Below are 10,532 nucleotides of genomic sequence, written 5' to 3' on the forward strand. Positions count from 1 at the left end.
CCCCACCCCACCCCCATACAGAAAACACCTTCATGGCAGTTCCCAGAACAACAGAGTGCAGGATAAGCAAACATACTGGCCTAACACAAGCATGCATTCACAGTGGAAAATCCAGCAGTGGAGACGGTCCTTCCCTGAGGGAGAAAAAAAGATGAGAGTCACTCCTCCTGCTGGAGGCCCTGCCTCCACACTGCCTTCAGTCTTGCTGTGAACTCTTTATTGAGTATTCTAAATTGGACTCTTGGTGTGCTCCCTACATTAAAAACACTTGAAAACACGTTCTACAGCATTCAAGCCATCCTCTGAAAAAAAAAAAAAAAAAAAAAAAAAAAACAGAGTTAGTATTTAAGGAAGAGGGTCTAGGAATTTACATTTTCAGAAATTCCCAGGCATTCCAGTGGAGTCAGGTTTCAGACCCATCAGACCTTAGAGTTTCCACTTATTTGTTTGTTGCTGTACTAGGGGTGGAGTCCACGGCTTCCGGCTAGGCTAGCACTCCCACTATGGAGCAGAACCTTCCTTCTCAGGGAGCTCATATAGCTGATCAAAGGAATGGGAAAGGAAGAAGGCAGAAGGCAGAATGCATCTTTCTTTTCTTTTCCTTCATTCCTTTTTATTTATTTATTTTTTTGAAAAGGGTCTCTCTGCATAGCCTTGGCTGTCCTATAAATCACTCTGTAGACCAGGCTGGCCTCGAAATCGCAAAGATCCACTGCCACAAGGCCAGGGCTTAAAATGCATGTTTTCTAGTGTTCTTGATTGAACTGCAAGGTATTCTTCTGTAGAAGCATGCTTTCTCATGGTGCTTATATACTGTAGTGATTTCGAAAGCTTGTCTTCGAGTAAGCAATATATAATTGAACTGGTAAGAAAACTCAAGTCTCAAACTGAATTCTAAGCTGACTTACAAAAATGAAAGGCACGGTTACCTTTCATTTCTTATCCTCAGTCTCCTGATGTTTGAAAAGCCAAGGCTTTCACAGCAGGGTGGTCTGCCCTGCCAGGTGACCCAAGCCCCTCACCAGTAATCCATTCCCCTCTTTTGCCTTGAGAGAAAGGTGTCGCCTCCACCCTTTCTTCTTTAACTTCTTCCAATTCCTTATGTCTTTCTCTCATTCTATGTAACGGTTCTTGACTAGAGACAGGGATTATTCCTCTAAATAATCTTCATCTCTTCCTCTTCCTTTTATAACTATTTTATAGCTAGGATTATCCATCCATAACTTACAGGTGGAGAAGATGGGCCTTAATCTTAATTTGCTTCAGGGCACCTTGTGAAGTACGAATGTCCCATCTCATTCCTTTGGTGTGGAACACCAACTCCTTTGCCTCCACAGCCCTTCGTATCTTTCCTCAGTTGCCACAGATTTGGCCCTTGCTACTTACGTTGGTGTACAGCTAGCCATTACTTAAACTTTTATTTATGACTGACCCACTACCTCTATGGGTCTCAGAATGCTGTGTGCAGCTGAACTCCTGGGTATTTCATCAGATGACTCCAGGACCCCAGATCTCCACCCAGTCTTTCTTTTTTGAGGGGTGGGGGTGGGGTTAGAGACAGGGTTTCTCTGTGTAGCCCTGGCTGTCCTGGAATTCACTCTGAAGACCAGGCTGGCCTCGAACTCAGCAATCCGCCTGTCTCTGCCTCCCAAGTGCTGGATTAAAGGCGTGTGCCACCACTGCCTGGCCCACCCAGTTTTTTATTGCCAGTTTTGCTTGAGGAATGTGCCAAATATATATACTGTTTGATACTAAAATGGTTTGTGGAGTCTGCTGTGACCCTTCCTTTCCTTGTCTGACACCCTTTCATAATTGGCCATCTAAGAGTGAGAAGTTTATCTAAAAGAAGTCATTTTAATCCAGTTATTAAAAATAGCCTTGGGTGCTGGAGAGATTGCTCATCGGTTAAGAGCACTGACTGCTCTTCTGAAGGTCTGAGTTCAAATCCCAGCAACCACATGGTGGCTCACTATCATCTGTGATGAGATCGGATGCCCTCTTCTGGAGTGTCTGAAGATAGCTAGAGTGTACTTGCATATACTAAGTAAATAAATCTTTTTTTTTTTTTAAAGACATGTTAATTTTAAAAAATAGCCTTGGTAGTAGGTTATAAAAGATGATTTAGCAACTAAGATCACTTGTAGAGGACCCGGGTTTAAATCCAAGCACTGTATTGTAGCTCACAGTAGGTTGTAAATTCAGTTTCAGGGGGTCCACTTCTTCTGACCTTGATGGGCTCCCGCACTCATGCGGTACACATATCAACACTCAGGCACACACACACACACACACACACACACACACACACACACACACACACACTATAAAATAAAGAAAAAATAGTCCTCTTAGAGGCCGGGCGTGGTGGCACACGGCTTTAATCCCAGTACTCGGGAGGCAGAGTCAGGCGGATTTCTGAGTTCGAGGCCAGCCTGGTCAACAAAGTGAGTTCCAGGATAGCCAGAGCTATACAGAGAAACCCTGTCTCGAAAAACCAAGAAAAAAAAAAAAAGTCCTCTTGGGACTGTAGAGATGACTTAGCAGCTAAGAGAACTGGACACTCTTCCAGAACTACATTTGACTCACAACACCCACTTGGAGCTCACAACTTTCCATAACTCCAGTCCCAGGGATCCAGGCACACACCTGGCGAATGAACATACATGAACCCAAAACAGCCTTCAGACTGCTTTATTCCTCTCTCTCCTTAGTCTGTGCAGCCACTAGCCTGATTATTTTACCTAAGTGGAATCATAAAATAAACGGTCCTTTATGATTAGTTCATTTAGCATTTTGCTCTCATGGCTCATCCTGCTTTGCTATGCTAATGGAAATCACAGATTCTAGTAACCCACCGTTTCTTTTGGACCTGCCAGTAGCAGGGTTTATCCCTTGAAGCAATACTACATTTTCCCCCCAAAGAGACTGTTTTACATCCCCACCTGAACTGCAAAGGAGTTCCAATTTCCCCATAGCCCAGTCAACATTTATCCTCCTTATTACAGTCATTCTATATTATATTGTGATTGTATTAACTGTCGAGTGTCACGGGAAAAGGAAAAATGTTTAGTTGCTAGAGATTGGAAACAAGACTGGACAAAAAGACCTAGGTTCAAGTGTGAGTTCTTTATTCATAATACAAAGAGAAGATTGATACCATGATCTCTAAACTCCCTCAAAGCAGCTTGTATGAGAGTCTCTTCTTTCTCTACCCTCATACCTCATTAAAACCTGTGGCAGTGTGACCCCGGGAGTCTTGCTCAGCGGGGCCTGCTCTTTTTATTTCTCCCTCTTAGATACTATTTCTGCCTCTGACTTGGGCAATAACCCAGAGAAGGCGTTGAGTTTCGTTTGCCCACTCCTCTCCTGGGCTGAGAAGTGGGCGTTACTCCTTTCTAGAACAAGGACGTTGAGGATGGAGGGAAACTACAATCCCCAAGAGTCCACGCGGTGCTGGCAAGAACCGCTTTACTACGGCCGACGTTACAGCGCCCTCTCCGGTGTGTAATTGTTAAAACTTAGAGGCGAGTCATCTGCGCGCATGCACAATCACGTCCGACTAGTTTAGCCCTCTATCCTTCCTGCAGGCGCTTTTCCGGTGCGGCTGACGCAGGCTTTTCCCCCGCCCCAGTCTCAGCCTCGAGAGGGTGGGGCTCTGGGCACGCGCATTCACAGATTTCTTTTAGGAGGGCGGGGACGAAGCTTTGGGTGTGGACGGTAGCGTAAAGGACTGCGGGGCGCATGCGTCCTGACAGCGCTGCGGGCCTTGGTTACTTACAGGCGGCGGGGCGGAAGTGCCTGCTGAACTGACGCACGCGCATTGGCTGCTGGTGCCCATCCTCCGGAAGTGGGTTGGCCGCCCTGCCACAGGACCCCGCCCCGCCCCGCCCCCTGCTCCCCGCCCCCTACTCTCTTAGGTGGCGCCGGCTTGCGGCCGGTGTGTCGGCGGTGTTGGCTCTGGAAGCCGGAGCGGGCACATTCCCTGGACAGGCGGCAGGCTATGGTCGCCGGCTCCCAAAGGCCCGCTCCGCATCGCAGCCCGATCGTGAGCGCAAGCCTGAGCGTTCTCTTCAGCCAAGTCCCCCGGCGCGTTCGGCTGCTCCCCGGGCGCGCCCCCTCCGATGGCGGCGGAGATCCAGCCCCAGCCACTGACCCGCAAACCGATCCTGCTGCAGCGGGTCGAGGGGTCGCAGGAGGTGGTCAACATGGCGGTGATTGTACCTAAAGAAGAGGGTGTCATCAGCGTCTCAGAGGACAGGTACTGACTGCTTGCCCCCGTGCCGCGCGGAGGTCTGGCCCTGGCTTGGTGGGAGTGTAGACCGCACCTACGGGTTCAGTTCCCAGCGCGGTGGCCTTGGCCTCAGCATCTGGCCCCTGGCGGAGTCCGAGTGGCCCTTGGGTTAACAGTGCAGGAGACACCAGACCTGGTCCAGTTTTGGGGATGGGAAGGGCAGGGGGAGGAGCCGCCCGGCTTTGCAGGTGTTTTAGCATAAAGGACCCTCCGTGCACCGGGATGATTTGGAGGCACTGCTAGTTGGTCCATTGTTTGGTTACCCAAACGAGAAAGGGAACGTATTTTCTTTCTTCCTTACGGTTCACCGAATCTGTGTATCTCCAGGACATCTTTCACCGAACTCAAGGACTTGTTAAATTGTGAAGAGAGTAACTTTGGGCTTCTGCGTGTGGCGCCTTCCTTTCCTAAAAGTTTATGTCTTGGAGCTCAAGGGGAAGTGACTGGAAGTTGCATGGGATCACTTTTGCAGACTGCTTGAGTTCCTTCCCTTTGCCTACTTCCCTTCCGATTGCTTAATTAGCAGAAGTAGCTCTGGTTCTGCCTTCAGGATTCCCCCCTTGCGTTGTGTTGTTGATTTCCAGAGGAATGCAGCTTTTATATAGGGACTAGGGTAATATATCTGAAGTTACTATTTGGGTAATATCTACAAGCATTTTAAAAACAATTGTAGCATGACAGAGGTATGTAACTGTCTGGATTCTTAGCTTCAGTCAGGTAGTTAGGTTTTTCTTATTATAAGTTAGTACCATGCCGAGGTAGAGTTATTCTGTGACTCTTAAAATTGCAAAGATAAAGCAAAAAGTGCTTACTTAAAAAAAAAATCGTTTCAGCACCTAATGTAAATTCAAACATTTTTACTTGATTTGTTTCTTAGGTTCTTGAATATAAAGGAAGAGTGTATTGCATGTGTATATTCCATATCGACCTCTGCATCATTCTTGATATACATGGCGCCTGCTTCATTTCCTATGCAGATCTGTGAGGAAACATTGCCAACATATGTTAATGGCAGTCAGTCCGGGAAGAACTGAAGAAACTGAGTGACGTGGATGTGGGAGCCTTTTGAGATTGATAAAGAAGTCTTAAGACAGTGTTTAATTGTTTTTCCTTTGGTGCAACATGCTTAGACTGAATTAGACTGTTTCTGGGCTTAAAATTTTTGTCAAAGGATTATCTTTCTGGAATATTTTCCATAAAATATATTGAAGGAATATGTTGATAACTTCCCCTTTCCAGTACTAGAGATGAGATTGATTCTTGATTTGTAAGCAATTCGTTAGTTCATTAAACCCAGTCGAAAGAGGAGAAAGGTTGTCCAGACCTCAATGCCATGCTATTAGTTTAGAAACGTCTGATTCCCATTTCAATGTATTTTCCTTGAAGGAAACAACTTTAGTGGAGGTAATAATCAGTGTCTAGAGAAGCTAAAGTATCTGTGCAGGAAAGTGAAGAGCAAGTTTCAGTTCATCGTCGAACAAAGGAAGTGCAGAGCTTCATGATCTCTCACTTCTCTGGTTTGCAGTGTACATAACAGAATTTATCTAACTGTGGAGTTACCAGGAATCGGGCCCCTGCCGTCATGCTGGATCCTTGTCTCTGTAAATTTTATTACTCAGGTTGACAAGTCTGTGTTTCTTCGGGTCAGTCAACCATGAATGTAGCTGTTTTAAGGCAGTTTTAGATACAGTTTTTCCTAAAAGAAAGAATTGATCTGTGTTCTTATTTTTCAAAGGCAATGTTAGTGCCGCTTGATATATTGCTAAAGATAGGAAGATAGAGTATTGATTTTCATCAACACTTAGAAAACCATTACCATTAGCTGATTTGCCAGTTCGTTACTGAACCATGAGGGTCAGCTACAAATAGTGCGCGCGCTGTAGCATTGTACTTAGGGAATCCTAGTTCCCCTTCTCTGTTCAGACTCATAGGAGCCTTTATCTGCACCTTTGAAAAAGCTTAATATTTTTGTTTTAAGCAGTGATATACCTATCTTATGTCTGTTTTGTCTTCTGTGAGTCCTCTAGGGAGCGTGTGTCCCTTACTGACTAGTGAGCTACATAGTACCTGGCACACAGGAGTCCCTCATTACTTGTTTTATCAGTGACTGATGTAGGACCTCCCTCCGCCCCATTTCTGAAAACCCAGTACTTAACTATTCTGGATTAACTGATGTTTGTTGAGTGAGTATTTGGATGACTTGTGAAAACCTAATGTAGGCAAATAGACATTCGTGGGGGAAGAATGGGACTAGTTGGCCTTAGACACGTTCACACTGAGAATTCAAGAATTGCTTCAGTCATCCCAGCAGACAGTAAAGTTCCTAGTGTGTTCTCATCGTGTGTGTGTGTGTGTGTGTGTGTGTGTGTGTGTGTCTGTGTGTCTGTGTGTGTGCGTGCATGCGTATGGGTGACAGCAATGTTAATAACCAAGTCTTTTCAAGGTGCTTACAAAGTTGAGTAGCAGAAATTTTAGAGTATAGGTTTTGTTTAGTGTATGTGTGTGGTGCTAGGGATGGAACGCTGAAGTCTGGATGTGCTAGGTAAGCATTCTACCACTGAGTCACACCCCCAGGCCAAGAATATTATGTAATAAAACCATTACATTTAAGATAGAGTATTGAAAAGAGAACTTTCTGGTGGGGAAGAGTGACTGGGCTCCACAGCCCCTATTGTTCACTAGATCTCGGGAGAATTGTTACACTTGAAGTACATTTTCATTCCTAGCCTTCTCTCACTAGTAAGCTGGTGGTTCTCAAATCTTCAAGCTAAAGAGTAGGTAAAAGAAACCTTTGCTTTCACGTTCACTGTGGCACAGTTGGGACAACTTGGTACTTTACTTGATATCAAAGGAAGAAACAGAGAAAATAAGAAAGCTGTGTGCTCTGGCGGAGAACCTATTCCCCCAGCTCACTGGCCTTGCAGAGCCTTTGGTTGTAACTAGGTTCCACTTACAAAGGCTACACCAAATTGTGGGATCTAAGGTCCCTCGTTGCCCTGCTTCTTTTCAGGCTGCCCTTTCTAGGCTAATGTTTTTCAGTGGTCCTTGTGTAAGAGCTTCATCCAGTTTGGGGAGCTGGCTCAGTGGTTAAGGGCACTTGCTGCTCTTGCAGAGGACCCCGGTTTGATTCTCAGCACCCACATCGTGACTCTCTACTGCCTATAATTCCTGTTCAGGTGGAGAAATGGATCCAGTGCACATACGTATATGCAGGCAAAACACTAATACATACATACAAAATAAAAATAAATAGCCAGCCAGTGGTGGTGCATGCCTTTGATCCCAGCACTTGGGAGCCAGAGGCAGGCAAATCTCTTGAGTTTGAGGCCAGCCTGGTCTAGAATGAGTTTCAGGACAGACGGGGCTACACAGAGAAACTCTGTCTTGAAAAACCAAACTAAATATTTAAAGAGAGGAGAAAGTTAGGTTGAAGAAAGAGCCTCATCACAGACCTATGTGCTCTTTTGATCGAGACTTTATGATTTACAAGGGATGTCTTGTTTAGTAGAATCTTAGGTGAAGAAAGCCAGGAGCAACCTCTGTCCGGGTATGACCCAGCCCTGTCAGGTGTTTATCTTTAGTTTAGGTTAGGTTGATTTAGGTTAGGTTTCTATGGCTGTAATAAAGACCACAATCGGGTTTATTTGAAGCATGAAGTCAGGACTGGGACCTAGAGGTAGCAGTTAAAGCAGAGGCCATGGAGGAATGCTGCTTACTGACTTGCTCTCCCCAAAGCTTGCTCAACCTGCTTCCTTACACAGCTCAGGACCTGCCCACAGGTACCACAGGCACAGTGAACTGGGCCCTTTCACACCAACCATTAATTAAGAAAATGCCATCACAGAGTTGCCCACAGGCCAGTCTGGTGAAGGCATTTTATCAATTGAGGACCTCTTTTCCCAGATGATTCTAGCCTGTTGACAAAGTTGACAAACTAATCAGCACACCTTCCTGTGTTCATTATATGCATACTTTTACCCAAGACAGCTACCTTACCATACAGAGTCTCTGAGATTAGTAGTAAGGTTAAGACTGGAGCAGCCTATGCTAGTCACTCTGCTCCGAGTGTTGCCATCCTGCGGGGAATTTGGAGACGAGTGGCTCCAGAGGAGTAGCTAAAGCCAAAAAGGGAAGAAAAAAAATTACAGACACTTCTGAGTGCAAATATTTGGAATTCTTTTTCTGGATAAAATGACTTGTGGAAACAGGGGTGGGCACGGAGCCTTGTGAGAAGGAACCTGAGGGAGGGTGGTCTGGTTTGATTCCTGCTAAAACACGATGCCAAACGTGTCTTGGGGAGGAAAGGTTTGATTTGGCTTATTGGTCCAATCACAGCCCATTATCCTGGGAAGTCGGGGCACAAGCTCCAGACTCTAAGTGAAGCAGAGCTTCCTGGCTTGTTGGACTGTTTTCTGGCACAGCTAAGGACCACCTGCCTTGGGGTGGTCCTACTCACAATGGATTGAGCCCTTCCCCATCAATCTTTAATTAGGAAAATGCCATTTAGACAAGTCTCTAGGCCAGTCTGATGGAAGCAGTTCCTCAATTGAGGTTTCCCAGTTGACCTTAGTTTGTGTCAAGTTGACCAAAACCAACTAGCACAGAGAGGTTAAGTACTGGAAAGGGACCTTGGGGAACTCCCTCCAACTTTGACCGTGAGAGGCAGCTTTTTCTGCTGCTTCCCTTAGGGTCAGATTTACTTCTCTGTAGAAGGAAATCTGATGCCCAGTGGCTTATACAAAGGACTTTGTCAGTTCCTTAAGTGAACTCCTGACTCTGAGTTGTAATTGCTCAGCGTTTCCCCCAACAGACACTTCAGACTGAGCCTCAGAGAAACCCAGCAGCTTGCCCTGGGCTGGGGTAACCGGTCTTCCTGGGATGGGGATGCCAGTGAGCTGGTGCTAGAGAAGGCTTTTATTGCTATCTTTAAAGCTTTACACTTCTAAGTCTCACCACTGTTGTGTTTCTAAATGGCCTTATGATAGGATAAGGGCAGGGGGTGTATCCTTGATGGGCCCATGCCAAGGTGTGCCACCAAGAGATCACACCATGCAACAGATCTAGAGCAAGAGGTTTAGGCGGGGAGGCTGCAGTGGGGACACGAATGAGAGAGAGACAGATGGAGAGAATGAACAAGAAGACAGGGAGAGAGAGAGAGAGAGAAAGAGAGAGAGAGAGAGAGAGAGAGAGAGAGAGAGAGGAAGGGAAGGGGAAGGGGGTAGGTGTCAATAGATCTGTGGAGGCTGGGCCCATTTAGGACCACACCTGGTGGTGGCTGGTGATGACATAAGCCGATGCCTCTGAGTCACTGAAAGGCAGGTTGGCGGAGCATCTATTTTACAACACCTTAATTACTTAATTTTATTTTGAAAAGGTAGGTTAGACTTTTATTTCATTTTATAAATCCTCATAGTGTTGGCTCATTTGCTACGAATTCTCTCATTGTGAAGTGAAATTGCACCAATGCTTAGACCACAGTGATGGAGTTTTATGTACTACGTATTTTATGATACTTGCATAAAATTTTTTGGAAGAAGTTCAAATCAAAGTTTTTTCTACAAATGAAGTTGTGAAAGTCAAGAACTTCTTATATGGGTTGAAGTTCAAACTAATTTTTGACTATGTGAACTCTATTTAATGGTGTAAAATTAGAGAACTTTCATTCTGCACTAGATCTGTCATTTCAGATCTGCACTAGAGATCTATCATTTGGCACTAATACTCCTGCTTTCAAGTCCCGACCGGGTGTACTTCATGGGATTGTTGAAAGTGAGGTCTTTACTCTGCATTCAAGCCAGGCCTAGGGGTCTGCAGATGAGCTGCCTGTGTGGCCCTGAGGTCAGGAGCAGGATTATTCTAAGATCTTCGTGGGAAAGTGCCCGTGTTCAGCTTACTAAGGTGGCCTCAAGACTGCTGACAGCTCTGAATTTCTTTTATATTGTGGAACCAGATTTTCTGTAGGACTGTACAGATTTTAATCACTGGAATTGCAACATTGGAAAGTGCTAGGCTGGTACTTCTGACACTCCTGACATGGATGGTTTTGAGACTATGATACATACCCCTAAAACAAGAGAAAGAAAAATCTAGAAGACACTTGGGAGAGATAACCGTGTCCAAGCAAAGGAGATCAAAACTTTGGAAAGCAATTCTTTTTCTTCTTTCTTTCTTTCTTTCTTTCTTTCTTTCTTTCTTTCTTTCTTTCTTTCTTTCTTTCTTTCTTTCTTTCTTTCTTTCCTTC

At 45.3% G+C, this 10,532-nt stretch overlaps 1 protein-coding gene across 1 annotated transcript in view; it reads left to right on the forward strand.

Moving 5' to 3' along the window:
* The first annotated feature begins 3,879 nt into the window (after positions 1–3,879).
* The window catches only part of Wdfy2 (WD repeat and FYVE domain containing 2), a 128,239-nt gene continuing 121,586 nt past the window's right edge, over positions 3,880–10,532 (forward strand). Inside the window, exon 1 of the mRNA XM_021203467.2 lies at positions 3,880–4,258. Coding sequence (XP_021059126.1) covers positions 4,122–4,258 — 137 coding nt within the window. The 5' untranslated portion in view covers positions 3,880–4,121. The remainder of the gene's footprint in view (positions 4,259–10,532) is intronic.

The sequence above is a fragment of the Mus pahari genome, chromosome 8, assembly GCF_900095145.1.
Source record: "Mus pahari chromosome 8, PAHARI_EIJ_v1.1, whole genome shotgun sequence".
In the NCBI taxonomy this organism is placed as follows: Eukaryota; Metazoa; Chordata; class Mammalia; order Rodentia; family Muridae; genus Mus; species Mus pahari.